Source organism: Corvus moneduloides, chromosome 4 (genome assembly GCF_009650955.1).
Source record: "Corvus moneduloides isolate bCorMon1 chromosome 4, bCorMon1.pri, whole genome shotgun sequence".
In the NCBI taxonomy this organism is placed as follows: domain Eukaryota; kingdom Metazoa; phylum Chordata; class Aves; order Passeriformes; family Corvidae; genus Corvus; species Corvus moneduloides.
Window position 1 is genome coordinate 42,067,656 of NC_045479.1, and position 15,115 is coordinate 42,082,770.

General features: G+C 42.2%; 1 protein-coding gene across 2 annotated transcripts in view; it reads left to right on the plus strand.

Annotated features, from left to right (window-relative positions):
• The window catches only part of PPM1H (protein phosphatase, Mg2+/Mn2+ dependent 1H), a 133,789-nt gene that overhangs the window by 100,747 nt on the left and 17,927 nt on the right, over positions 1 to 15,115 (plus strand). For both annotated transcript variants that reach the window (XR_004239575.1, XM_032105532.1), the window contains exons 7-8: positions 11,432 to 11,495; positions 13,111 to 13,218. Coding sequence is in view for 1 of the 2 variants with exons in the window: in XM_032105532.1 (XP_031961423.1) it covers positions 11,432 to 11,495; positions 13,111 to 13,218 (172 nt within the window). In the remaining variant the exon portion in view is untranslated. The remainder of the gene's footprint in view (positions 1 to 11,431; positions 11,496 to 13,110; positions 13,219 to 15,115) is intronic.

Sequence of the window (15,115 nt, forward strand, 5' to 3'; positions counted from 1 at the left end):
CACCAGCAGAATGTTGAGATTTGTACAGCATTGGAAAGTTTAAAAGTTAAGTGAAGAGATAATTCTGTATATTAGTTTCTACCTCACTTGTGAATGTGTACATAGCACTTTACCTTATCCAAAATGGTTATTACATAGCTAATACTGTTTGGCATTAGAAAAAGGAACAGAAATTCTGAATGTAGAATAATGAGTAAGGTAGAAGAACTTTGATAATTCAAATTGGCAGATTTGATTCAATGTGTTGCTTTTCAGTACTGGTTTGTGAACTCTCTTAGCTCTAGCATATAGCAGAGAGGAGAAAACAGTTGTTTTCCAGTTGATTTTTCTGAATTTCCTCAAGTCTAGAACACATGTTGATCCAGTTAGAGATTCTAATATGGTCAATGCAAAAATTGTCACCAGTTCAGTACAAATAGGCTTAGCTGTAAGCAGTTGTTCTGGAATAAATGCTTGATCTATGACTTGAAAATTCAGGTCTGAATTCATCACAGTATTGTCCCAGAAAAAGATGACCTGTGCCAAGCAGAAGCATGTGGAGACTGTGATGAGGCTGCCTCTCCCTGCTGTTCCTTTTGACTTCTGGATGGAAGTGAAAAATGGGGCCTACATTTTTGTCCTAATAAAAGAATTGGAGTCTTTTATCTGCTCCATATTGCACAACTAGTGCATCAGTTACCTCTTTGTTTGGTTGCCTCGGGACAATAAAATGATGAGGAAATTGCTCTATTGCCATACATTTGTGTAAAACAGAGCCCTTCTAAATAAGGATCCATTTATTTTCACAAGGTTTTGCCCAAGGTGTTTGTTATCCATTGAATTGTGTGCAGTGATCTCCTAGGCAGAGGAGAAGCAATCAGTTTCTGTTTATCTAAGAGTCTGGGTCAATTTTAATGGTTGAGATTGTGGACAAGACATTCAATTTCCAGTTTGGTGGGCCCTCAGAGGTGACGGTTTGAGGCTGCAGAGGTTTCTTAGTGGTTGTTTTCCACTTCAAGGATTTTGCTTCTATTTTCTTTCTAATTCCTGGATTCAGCTGATGCATCAGGACACAGTGACTGAGGACATGTCTGTTTTGCATTTGTTTCTAAGGACACTATCTATCATGGAGAATAAATTAGCATATATATTCCTTTTCTTGAAAATGTCATATGGCGCTTTGGCCAGCCAGAGCTTGATACACTAAAATGCTGCTGAACTTTTATCACATACAATGCAGATGATAATTGTCTGAGTTGTTTTTTGGTCACTAACCTCACTGTGTGTTGACATTTGCACATACATGTAGAGAGGTGCAGGTGATAGTAGGAAGAAATAGCCACTCTTATACATAATTACTGAATCCTTTAGTGAGAGAATGTAGAACACTCTCGGCTTTGATGTTTCTTCAGGAACACAAACTGTTTTATTTTACAATTCAGCATACTTTTTGTGTTTTCTATTAGAAGCTGTATGACTTTTTTTTTCTTCATTTTTATCCTCCTCCTTTGCTCCGGAGCTTTTCAGATTCTCAACAATGGCTTGGCTTGCCCAGCTTGTTTGGATTACAAAAGATTATTGTCTTTGGGTCTGTTATAATGCATTTGGCCCTTTATTTTTTCTTTCTGCTTTTTCTTACTTTTTTTTTTTTTTTTAATGTGAAGTTTCCACACTGGCTTTGTCTCCACAGCCCACAGTGGTAGCACAGCTGCCAAGTTTCCCCACAGCATTAGGACAACCACTGATCCAGCAATGTGTACCGCATCACTAGTCCAAGCTGCCTGTTACTGCTTTGAGACCAGCCTTTCCCTTCTCGCTCCGCACTCCTACCCTTTCTCCTTTCTTTGCAGTGGCAATTGCAATGAGAAATAATGCTGTATTAAATGTACCTAAAATAAATCCCACACTGGTGAGAGCTGACCATGAGCTGCCCTTCCTGCACCCTTGCCCCATGTGTGTTGTGGTTGAACAACTGTTGCAAAACATGTACTGTAGCTGGCGAGGCATCTTAAGAGCAGTGTGTCCTGCTGAACAAGCTTTCAAGCTGTCTCCAGCCATAATTTGCTGGCAGATATTTGTGTTACTGACAGTCTTTCACAGCTGGGTCTCTGGGCTGGGGTTTTCAAGCCCATGGCTTGTAGAGGTTAAACTTGTATCGGAGAGAGGTGTCCTGGTGACTTTGGCAAGTCCTGGCAACAGAAGCATCAGGAAAGACTCAGGGGCCATGTAAGCAGAGAGTGGTCAGTGCTAAAAAGGGGGGCAAGTAACCTGAAATGACAGTATAGTGGGGGTAAACAGCAGGCCTGGTGATAGCTGCTCCTTTAAAGGACTACACAGAATTAGTGTTCTCTGTCTCTGCCTTTTAAAGTTAAGACACAGTTGGTCAGATTTCCCTCACTTGTACATCCACTGTGAACAATTTTGAAGGACTTTACTTCGACTATATCCTAGAACCTTCCCAAACTTGCATTTCTGACTGGCTGTGTCCTTCACTGTGGCTCCTTCCAGAGTTCCCCCCTCAGCCTTCCATGGGGCTGGAGTAGCAGTACAGCACTGTGCTTAACCAAAGACATGCAGAAGGCACTACCAATTGCCATCAACTTTGGTAGTTTCAAAATTAATTCTCTGCTCGTCCTTGGAACAAAAACAGTGGCTTTTCTACTGCTTGCTTTGAAGTGGAGTTCTTTAAAGGCTTGTTTCCAGCTCACAACTTCAGCTTTTTGACTTGATTTTAGCATGGCAAAAGAGATCTAGATAACAAGTATATTTTTTGACCTATTTGTTGGTTGCTTCCTTTGCCCTCCAGGAGAGGCAGAGCCGAACAGCAGAGCTGACCTGCACCCCATCAGAAATGGTCTGAGGCAGTGTAGTACCCACCATACACCATGGGCTGCAGCCCAAGGAGGCAGTGAGCAGGGGAATTGGGCACTGACTCTGAGTGTGCCGTCTTTGCAGCAGCAGTGGAGCCCATGCCAGCTCCGTGTCCATATGTCTGGTGAGGGGGTGCTGTGGCACACGGGGTCAGCTCCCGAGGGTCAGCCCGTGCTGGGGAATCGCCCGCCCTCATGATTTATTCCAAAGCTGGGAGGCTGGTGCCCTGAGGCAAGCGCTAAGCAAAACCCATTTTATTCTAGAGTCAATATTGTCCACTGCCTGGAAAGCTGCCAGCCTACTCTGCGCTCGCCCTTTTCTTTCCAACAGGGAATGTCTTTCAGCCTCTAAGCATCTGATTAAAAAAGCAACTTCACTTTTCAAGCCGTTTTATTTTGTTTGAGATGGATGCCTTTTGCTTTCATTGTGCAGCCTGCCTTGCCGTCTGCGGTTCAGACTCCAGCTCACAAAAACCAGGCTCTCATTAATCACTTATTGGGGATCCAGAATACCCCAGTGAGAGCCAATGTACATGTTTTGCTTGGTAATGTGTGAGCTGATTTGAACAAATATTGCCGATGCAGCCGCTATCTTATTCTTTATTGCTGGGCTCAATGTCCTTTGACAGCACATTCAGGTAGCCTGCCCAAGGAATGCCTGAGCAGATTGAGAAATGCCACAGAAATGCTTTATGGAGCTGGCGCCTGTGTTGCACCCTCCTTTAATATAAATTGATTTATTGAATCAAGCGCCGAAGCCCTGCTACAGAAACCTCAGGCTATAGTCTCTAGAGAACCACCTAATAAAACAGCCCCAACTGACACTCCTCATTAGCTTTTCCACCGATCCCAAGGCAGTATTTAAAGTGACAGTGTCCCTCTTTTTGGCCTGAATTTATCTGCTGGCTAATGCCTGAGGGTCTAATTAGCTTAGCATTATTAGTCTTATTCAGATAAGCTGCATTTCCTAACAGCTTGATTCCAACTTGTAAAAAGTAATTGGAAGTCTGCAAACCCTGTGCTCTAACCTGCTTGATTGTGCCTTTTAGCCAAAATCATGTAATTTACAAAAAATCATCCTTCCCCCATTTGTTTTAATTGAGCTTTTTTGTCTAGTGAAACATTGTGTGCTTCTTCTGCTGAAATCCTGGCTGTATTGTTGTGTTTGAGACCTCAGCCGTATCCTTTGTACAATCGCCAGGGAGAGATCAAATTTTAATTTCATAATTACTTCATGAGAAAGCAACCTTTTCCCCAGTCATGCCTGATATTAATTTCCTTCCAGCAACTTACATTTTCATAATTTAATGATTATGGGGCACCTTTGCAGCACTGGGCCTTTCTGGAGGAGAGAGAGGATATAATTTTTGCAGCAGAAACCATCATCCGCAGTCACTTGCCTTGCTTTCTGTGTCTGTGCTCTTGTGTCTCGCTGCAAGGTGGCAGGGAGCGGGAGGTGCACACTGCTAGAGCACCTTGCTGGGCTGTGCCTGGGTGTCGGGGGGCACAGCTCTGTGATGATGAATGGCTGTCTGCAATGTGCATGTTATGCATCTTTTCAAGATTTGCAGCCCTCGCTGCAGGAGCAGCGGGAGGTGAGAGCTGACCGGCTGTGTACAGCACGTCTCCTGACAGTGATGAATGGCTCTTTCCCCCAAGTGTGCACATGCCACCGGAGCTGAGCCAGTGTCTTTGGGGCAGGAGAAAGCAGAAACAGGAAAATAATACTGCTGCAACAAAAGAGAAAGCTTAAGTCTGGAGTAAAGCTCTTTGTAGACAGCCTCTATGGGGCCAAATGAGAATGATAAGCATGAGGTTGGTCTGAGTCATGTCCTGCAAGAGCATCTCCTTCTGGAAGCAGTGCATCTAAGATCTGTCCCTACATGGCTGTGCCTCTCCACTTGGGCTTTGCCTTGGTGTGGAATCAGGGGGCCACGTATGCAAGGGCAAACAAAAGGGTCCCATTCTGTTTCATCAGAAGGAAACTAAACTGGAATGAGATAATCTTCAATCTGAATACCCAAGCAAAAACAGCCCTTCTTTCTGATAAGGTGAAGTCTCTTTCCACACTCATGCTTTCTCTGGCTTCCCCATCTGCACAAATTTGACATAACTTCAGCTGGGTCCATAGAAGTTCTCTTTCTTTCCCTTGTTACCCAAGATTGATTTATGGCTCTGCTTCTGGCCGAGAGAAGGCCTCTTGCTCCTTGGAGGAGTTTGAGCACTGCTGTGGATTGGTGAGGTCTTTGCTTGCTGTCTCACTGCCTCCTCCATCCTGCACTGCAGAGATCTTTCCCAGAAGAATTTGCTTTGTCAATCTGTCTTAATATCAATTTCCTTTGCTTCCAGAGGATCCCAGCTAGCAAGTGTGGAGCAGGCACTGTGAGTTTAACACGCAGCCTTTCTCCCATCTGCCTCAAAACATCCTTTTAACAAGAAATACGGCAAAATACAGATTTACAAATGGTGTTTCCATCAGAGTGCACTCCAGTGCACTCAGCCCATAGAGCGTTAACAGCCCACTTCCCTTACCCCTCTATCTCCAGAGTAAATTGCTGACAAACCTTCCTGTTTGTCTTTTAAGAGTAGAAGAAATGAAATTTTACGAAGTGTTTAAGGCAGCAAGTTCACTGGGGCAAAAAAAGAAAGACTCGGCCTGCTGAGTCTATTGTAGAAGGTGAACCTGCTTGATGTGCAGCTGCAGTATCTGCACACAGGTTCTGTCACTCACTAGTGGAAGCTCAACAGCTCACAAGCTGTGAATGAGAGCACTTGCAATACTCTTGCTCTGTCCCTCCCAGCCTCCTGAGCACAAAAGCAGTAAGGGAGATTGCTTTTAAATATCTTCATAATTTTTTTCCCTGATTTATCCTTTTTTGGTCAAGGACTTCTCTAAATACTTGAGATGCTTGACAATCCTGTCCCTAACTTTTCTTCTACCACTTTCTTTTAATGCTCCATTAGAGGTGAATAGACTAAAAAGTCAGCCACATTCCAGGAAATGCCTGAAAAGATTCTGGTGCTTGAGTCTTTAAACTAGGCTGGCCAAGATGGATAGTTCATTTTGCTTAGGAATTACTTCCACAGGAATATATGGTGCTGGTGCTCTCTGAAGTCCACACTCCGTCTTAGGACTGTACACAGCAGTGAAGGCTCCCTGGAGGTCCAAGGCTCACAAACTAGTCTGATTTGACCAAACCAGAGATCATATATGTGTACAAGTCAAGCTGAGATACGTTATATTTTTTTGATTTGTAGATTGGTAGACAGAACTGGGATTTACGAAATGAAGCATTATATACTTTCAGGTTCATAAAAAGGTGTTTCTGAATTTTCTGGTAATAATGAGTGTTTTAAAACTTGTGTGTTTTCCTCTTTACTTGAAAGAAGGCCTGTGAGATTATCTTGGTTAGGGTAGATCTTCCCCTAGAAACAATTTTGTGCACATGTGCTTGTGCATCAGTCTTTAATTGATTTGGCTTTGCCATCATCTTTTCTCTTAACAAACACTGCTATAGTTTGTGTGCTTTAATTATCTTTGTTTATTGTAATTTTGTTTCATTAAACTGTGTGTCAGATGAGCAATAGGGGAACGATACTGAGACACTGAACTTTAGAGCTAACCTATCTAGAGGGTACTTAGTATCAGACAGTGCTGTCTGGATTTAAAGATCCTGACTCTGCAGAAGCACAAGTGTAAGGACATTTTTAAGATTATGGCTGAGTTGAGACATAAGTTGTATAATTTTCAGTGGCTCTGTGCCTAACCTGCACTGCACATCTTTTCTTCTTGATAGTAAGCATGCTCTTTACACTGGTTAGATACCTGTAGTTCAACAGACAGTACAGATGAACAGTTCCTTTTGGACTGGTGATTTAAGCTGTTACCCAAAGGGTGAGCTCCATTCCACTGATTACTTGTGTGGGAGGGAAAAAAAAGAAAGTTTTGTGTTGCTCAGATATTAATATGTGATTTTCTGTTGGTATGACCAAAGAAAGTTGAGCTTGAGAAGGAGGTTGTTTGGATATCTGGGGTAGTTTTGTTGTGAGTTGGGTTATTTTGGGTGGGGACGAGAGTAGGGGCAGGTGGAGGGTGTATGGGGATACCCTAGGTTTGGGGTTTTTTAGAGTGGTAGCAAAGCAATGCTAGAAATACACACAATCTACAGACCTGTCTCCGAGATGCCTTTAGCCTTGTACTCAGTATGAACTAGGACTTCTGTGAAGCAGTAGTACTTTCTCTTGGTTGCTGGCCAGAAGTAGGTTTATTCTATGCTTCAAGCTAAAGCCCTTTGATGATGATTTTCTTTGCTCTTCCTTAGGTTTAATTCTCAGTTTACTATTAGGTGTCACAAGCAGAGATGTGAAACACAGACAAACTTTCTAAAACCAAGTGCCATGAAAAAGCAGAACACAGTCTGGATTCCCCTGTCATGCACAAAACTGAACCTTCCAGGTCAGGGTAGAGGTAGATTGTGTTTTCAACACCATCTGTTGTGCCTGGGGATGCCAACACAATGCTTTTCATGACCAGTAACCTTACACAGTTTGCCATGAAATGAACTGGAATGTGGATTTTGGTTTTAGTCATGAACTTTTGCTCTTATGTGAATTTGAATGTGCTTTCAGAAGGCCAATTTTAAGAACAACTTCTATGGCAGGAGAACTCATAACACATGTAAGACATTATCTAGGATTTTGGCTCTTAAATTTGCATATGGGAGCTGACTGGTTTTTCAAGTTCTGACCCAGCAATATGTAGGTAACTTTGATAATCTTTTATTTAAAGAGTGCTAAAGCACTGCTAATGACCTCAGCACTGTAAGAAACTTGTTCTGTAGATTGTGTTGTGCATTTAGTAGCTCTTGGTTATTTTTTCACCGTGAATTTAGAGCAGATTCCAGTTAGCATATGAGTAACATCATGTCAGTCCTAGTTCTTTTGTTCTGACATCTCTTTTGGCTCCTGGTGCGATTTGGCCCAGTTTTCCAAAATGTTGATCCTGAGTCCAAATGTAACTTTGTGGGTGGTACATATGTCAAGGCCTAGTTCAGTATTTTTGGACAGCAGTAGCATTTCATAATTCTTTTGAAATGAAAAGAAGAAACGAAGTTAACTGAAAAAAATGCAGCCAGATCTAGCTGGGCATGAGCTTGCCTTTTCTACTTCCCACTGCTCCCCCTGTTTTTCCATTTGGAAAAATAGAGGCTTACGTGGCAAAAGTACTTAACAAGCTTTAGGCTCACTCAGATCTGGAAGCAATAGCATTGCCTTGTCTTTATAACCTTTCTTGTCATGCCCTAGTGGCCACCAAAACCTCCTGGGATGTGGACAAGGAAGACAGGAAGAGGGGAGGGTTGCAATGCTGTGTTGTTAAAACAGTGAGCTGGGCTGAATTACACAGAGGGCTGAATAAGGCCGTGCTGGCACTAAGAGAGCCAAACCACCCCCTCAAGTTCTCTGTATGTCTGTGTTTGATATACCTACTGCCATATTATATCTTTATATACAGTAGACAGAAGTATAAATGCAACTTTATTACATAAAATCAAGAGAAATAGTCCAGAAGGTTGTAGTCTGTGTGAAATAAACCCACATACAAAATACGGGAGGTTTCACAGGGCATAAATTAAAATGAACTTCATATCTTCTTTCCGTCTGCCCAGTGCAGTTGCTGAGTTGTTAGCTGAAAAGCTGTGCTTCATGCTTCTCTCGCAGCAAACCACACACTAGTATATTATTAATTCTGTTTCTCTAGTAACGCAGGATATAGGTACTTTTCTAAAGTGTCTCAGGTTGCTTTTCAGTGTGTCTGTGCTACCTCCGCTGCTGTGGTTGCAGTTCTGAGCATTGTCTTTTAAGTGCTGATAATTTTTCAGGCAATAGCTACATCAACAGTAAAAGCACATTTGAGATGAGTTTGACACCCAAGTTCTAAGCCCAAGAGGTGACAGGCTTTGAGAAACCACAAAATAAATCACTGTAGCTCTCTGGGGCTCCCTCACTTAGTTGCACGGCTTCAGGAGGTCACAGGCTAGCCAGCTGCTCTCCGTAATCTGCTGATGGAACAAGTTAGCTGTAGCCCTTGGAACATGGCCTCCCCCAATGTTCTTATACTGTGGTGTCACAGTTGAAGGCCTGAGGGACAGTGGTTTTTGTAATGGTTCCATAAAAGAAGCTGGATTCAGCAGTGGGGACCATTCTTTGGAAGGACACTGGCCTAAATTATACTTTTTTCCCTTCTTCCTAAAGCACAGTCAGTGTGAGGTGTTGTGCTGGAGAATATAAGGAGGAAGAGGAGAGAGGGAAAAAAGCTTGGTCCCTGTTTTTGTCAACTTACAGTGTAGTGTAAAGGGAGGGCTTTGGTCTTAAATATTTGCAGTTACCTTGCAGATAATATAGTCTGTGTGTAAAGAATGGGCTTGTTTTTTCCTTTAAAAATGGGGCTGCAAGTAGTTAAGTCACATCATCTTAGTTTTGTTTGCTATTTTAACAAATATGTACAACAGTGTGAACAGCCAGTACTAATGGTTGTCTTCTTAGGCTTGTGGCTTGATTAGTCATTTGACTGATGCCCACAATGGACTCAGCTGATACCCATTTTCTTGGTGTCAGAGCACAACTGGCGCTATGCAAGGCATAGCTCGGACTCCTCAGGGATGTTTTCCCAGGGCTTCCAGTACTGTAGGTCCATTTGGAAGCTGTTCACGAGTAGTCAGAAACGGTACAATTTTTGCTCTACATTCAAACCAGGATATCCAAGTTAGTGAGTGAGGCAGAGGTATTTGTTGGAAATAAAGGAAGGAACAAGAGCAAAATGCATGACTGACTCCTCCTTCCCAACTAAATGCTATTTCAGGATTTAAACATCAGGGCAGTATTATCATGCTGGCAACTTGTAGTAATTTGTGTCTTTTTGTCTGGGTTAAGAGCTAATTTATTTGCCCTCCCCAGTACAGAATGCCATTTGAATGCCTTCACTGTATTGTCTCTTAGACAGATGGCCAAATATTATGGTTATATATTCTAAGATATTCTTGACTACATGAAGGACCCTCTGTAATTTGCAAACCTCACCTAGTTTCATTTTGGGATGTCATACATAGTAATGTTTTGTAGTATGGGAGAGAAGTCCTCCACTACTGTTTCTTCTATGCATTTTGGTTGCTTTTCTCTTTTTTGTTGATACTTCCCTTACCTCCAAAGCCCTAATATGATCCCTTCCTGTGATTACTGGGAAATGTAAAGGCAGGGCTTAAATGTCTATGCAACTCTCAGTAAGTCCAAGGCTTGCCTGGGTGATGCAACATACACAGCACCATTTATTGATCCCAGGCCTGTGCCGTATTTTGGTGAAGCAGGGGGCAGTTTGATTACAATACAGGATTTCACCCTTAATTTTTAATATCCTGCTGGTTTAGGTCACAGCCTTAACATTGCTTAAACTTCATCCCATGTGACTCCCTGGAGCTCAGGCAGCCATCCCAGAGAGCTGGAGAGCTACACAGCAGGGGCTGGCAGTGGCTGGCAGGGGACCTGCCCAGCACCTTCCCTCCCCCTCCCGTTTTGTGCACTCGGGGTGCTTTTGGTATCAGCCCGAGGGCTTAGGGCATGGATGGGCCAGGAGGGAAGCACAACATGCCGGGAAAGGCTGAGGAAGGATGATTTTGTATGACAGGAAGCATGCCCCTCTGGGGCAACGTACCTTAGCCAAAAAGGTACCCCAGCACCTGAGCTCAAGCATGTATTATACAAACCACAGGACTCTACAGCTTATGAGAATGACTGTCATCTTCTGTTGTTTTTTTTTTTATTTCTCACTGGCAAAATTGCTAACCTTTTTGCCTCATCAGTGTCAACAGCTGGATGTGTAAAAGGTAGAGTATGCAGGCATGCGGTAAACAGAATCAGAGCATGAGCATTTACTTCTCTTGTCTCTTGTCCATGAGAAAGCTGCTGTGAAATGTGAAACCTCTGACAACCTTGACTGTTGCAGCCAACGTCAAGTGAGCACTAAATAGCCTAAGACTTCAGCACGTGAAGCTTGTCTTGGTTTCTGCGGTCCTGGAGGGTGAGAACAGGATCAGAAAGCTGTTTTACACCATCTGTACATGTCCTGTTGTTGCTCACGTTTCACATTAACAGTGTGAATCTAGGCATTGGTTAGTTTCTTAATGGGTTTGGGGTTGTTTTGTTTGAGTCTTTTTTATTTGGTTGAATTTGCATTTTTTTATGACACTGTATTATGGTATAGCTGGTCATATCCAACAATATCTTAACTAATTAGGATGTTATTCCAGCTCACCTCTTTCTCTGCAATCAGTTATGTTAGATATTACAGGAGCAGCCTGTCATGTTAGATATTTTCTCATCTTCACTTTTCCTTTTGGTGAAATGGATAATTATTTACAGAAAACCTTCCTGCAGGAAAAGAAATTTCCATCTTGGTTCAAAGACAGAGTCCCTAGGAAAAATAATCTTTTTTTTTTCCCCCTTTTTTGAAATCACAGCTGCTTGTTTCAGGGCACTGGGTCACTAATTGAGTGCAAGCTTCATAAATGTTGTTTGTCCTCCCCCCACAGGGCATACAAAACCATTGAGGAAGATGACTTGAAGTTTCCCCTTATATATGGAGAAGGCAAGAAGGTGGGCATGTTTGCTTTCCTCAGACCAAAGGAAGAAGGAATTCTGTGCTGTTTACCACTCAGTTTAGCCCGTGGCAGTCCAGTGTTTTCCACTCAGTATCTCTTTATTTTATCGTTTTGACAGCTTGAAAGAATATCTTGGTTCTGTCATAAATCACTCTCATGTCTGGGGGGTGGTGGGGGGAGCTCAACATACTAGAAAGCATTTTACAACAAACATAGTCATTTGTTGTTTAGTTCGCTTTTGTTTTTCTTTCATTGTAAATAGGCTACAATGAGACTGTCTGAAGTAATTTACTTTAAATGTTCCTGTTTCATTGTAAAATATAACTAGAACAAAGCAGGAAGATATTTAATAGTGCTCTGAGATGCAAAACTCTAATTTAGGAAAGGGGGGGATCAGGGCAGGATTTGTCAGGTATCTTCTTCAGTTAGTGTATGTGAACTCCCCGTTGAATTTTGCTGATGTGTGACAGCTGATAGTTGAAAGGGAGAAACACTGTTCTGTTTGGTATACTTTGTTTTCAGCTCTGTGATTAAGAACAGTGAGATCATTAGTGTTGGTCCCAGCAAGCTTAGCTGGATGCAGCAGTAGGATCAATATAAGGATGCAGTGGTGTCAGTTTGCTGATATTGGTATGCTTGCTGTGTTTCTAAATAGTGCTTTCCTGCTGCATTAGGTTCTTACCTCAATGCAAAAATAGACACTTTTCAAAATTAGTCCATGTTTTGAAGGTTCAGACCTGCAGCTTATCTGTGAATTTGGTTAGGTTTATAATTATTTGCAAAATGTTTCATGCACATCTTTTTCATTTACTTTCTTATGGCCCTATGAAGCCAGGAGTTACTGAGGCAAAATGATTCTGAGTCAGTTGCTCACTGTTTTTGATGCTGAGCTCCCTTGCTCAGAAGCTGCTGTGGCTAAGCTCGAGTTCGGGGAAAGTGATCTGCCCAGCACAGAGAGCAGGTGTCCCTGGGAGGCTGAATGCCTGGTCAGTCTTAGAGAAGCTTTAATGAAGGAGAGCCCAGAATCTCTTGGGACCCCACTCATGCCACAGAGGAAGGTGCTGGGGGAAGGACGGGGTAGACATGGGAGAACTGCAGACCTGCTGTAGAGTGACTCTCCCTAGAAGAGAGCACTGTGGTCAGTGCTGCTGTCACCTGTGTGTTCAGCAATTTAGGGTGGCCTTCGGCACTTTTCCCTGGTGAAGGGAATACACAACAATATGCCAAAAGGAAGGTGCCACAGATACCTTATGTGAGGAATTAAGCTCCTTATCCTCTTTATAAAACCTATACTAACAGTATAATTTGCTGAAGGAATGCTCTCACAGACTGGTGTGGACAGTGAGGTGACTGAGTTAGGTTTCCATAGTCCCAGTACCTTAGAGATGGTGACTGAGTAGGATGTGGATGAAAACAAAGCTTAAAATAAGGAAAAAAATGGAGATGGCACGAGTGTGAAAAGCTTTGACGTTGATTAGCTATGTTAAGTCTAGAGTTTCTGGGAGAGAAATCCCTAACTGTAGCAGTTACAGATTAAGAATGTTATCTCATTCCCTATTGACACAGTCCATGTAACAAGATTTTATCCCATTGCTTTTCTTTTTTTGCAGGCTCGGGTTATGGCAACAATTGGAGTGACCCGAGGACTGGGAGATCATGACCTGAAAGTGCACGACTCCAATATATACATCAAACCTTTCCTGTCCTCTTCTCCTGAGGTAAAACAGCCAAGGTTCAACTGTCTGATTTGTGGGAGGGAAATAAATTTACTTAGTGTGTTTATTTGTTCTTCTCAAATCATCCATTCTGATTGTGGTCCAGTCCAGGTAACATGCTGCTGTTTCCAAAGGTGCAGCACAATAGTAACATCCACATAGTAGGAACTAAGTTCATAGTAGATTCTAAATTCCCTAAGTGCATGCCCTTGCTCTGATTGCTCCACATCCCTGCAGAGCACTGATTCCTTCTCACTCCCTGTTCTATGGTTATCCTGTAGCCTTGCCATTCAGTGTGACAGATGCCCATCTCTCCTCCCACCTTCACATGCTCCAACTCCTGTCAAGGCCTAGATCATGCTGCCTTCACAGAAGACGTAAATCTGTGTACTGCAGAAGGGATGTCTCCCCAGCAGTGTAATGCCCTGCATTATACAGAGGATACCAGATCAACTCTTAAGCAGGAAAATGCCAAGAGCCATAGGAAGGGTACTTTATGCTTCCATCTGTCTGCCCCTTAACCTTCAGTTCTTAACTCTTTTGATAGTTTTGTGCAAACACCAAATAATGAGAGTGTGCATTCCCAAATGATGGTGTAACGAGGAGATTATGGGGTATTTGGGTTAAGGGTAGTTTTAAATGCCTCCTTCATTTTGAATTGCCTCATCACAAGCAGTTCCACCCAGTTTTTGACCACTGGAGACCTTGCAGTGAAGGATATCAAGCCTTCCAAAGGGATTTGAATGTATTTGTTAACAAGGAACATGCAAGCCTTGCTTTTTTTTCTCCCACTGTAACTGCATTTCTGTTACTATGTCAAGGAACAGATGTCACATATTTTCCATAAAATATTAAGCAAGGGCAAACCATCTGATGACAGCACAAAAAGAGGCAGCTTTGCTTCCATGGCCCAAATGCTGAAAACTGTCCATTGTCAACTGGATTGCCAAAGTTTTAACTATACCCAGTATTTGACCTTGAATTTATCACTTGCCATGGCAGTATGAGAGAAAACACACAAATAACATCATACTGCTAGGAAGGAACCAAATTATTAAATTAACCTTGCATGGAACATCTCTAAGGCCAATTTGTCATGAATGAGTGTTTCAGGTTTCTCAAAGAATCATCAGCAAAGGTATCAGCAAAAGCAGGTTTAATATTAAAATGAAAGCACAACAGTTTGTTGGCAGGGTTCACTCTACTACTTACTAGATGGTTGAAGCACACAGAGAAAAAATTGGACTGAAATCTAAAGTCAATCAATCTAAAACTAAAGTCAACCAAAAATTATCTATGTGGGGGCTGGGGACAAAAAAGGTTAAGGATAAGGGAAAGAGTAAGGATAAAAAGGAGTAAGGGAGACCCTTCTGTTGAGTCACAAGGTTCAGAGTAGACCCCCTTGTCAAACTTATCCCCAGACTTGACTACTTGACTAAAGGTTTTAACAACACTTAACTAATAGCTGAATTTAAACAATTTAACGAAATTGTTTAAACAAAAGATTCTATAGACTTTACTATAAGCACAGCAGTAACTGACTTATAGGCTTAACTTACTTACGAATCTAACATATTTAAGAATCTAAGACAGCAACATTCCTAGTACCTTTGCTATAGCATATTCACACTCATACATACTCAGGCCTAAAAGAGTATGTACACAGGCTGCTGTGGTCCAGGAGAGCTCAAAGGGTCTCACTTGGAACCACTGTTTATAGGGTTGCAAGAAAGTTGGCTTTAGTCACAGTAATTTACCGTTCTGGCTGCAATTTGGATTGGTAACTTTTTCTGAAAGTTTGATAACTTTGTTATAATGTTGTTCCATTTGGGTTGTTATTCAGGTAAGAATAAATTTCCAAGGCCGTTCGAAAAAACAGGAGCTCGTTAGACAGCACAGG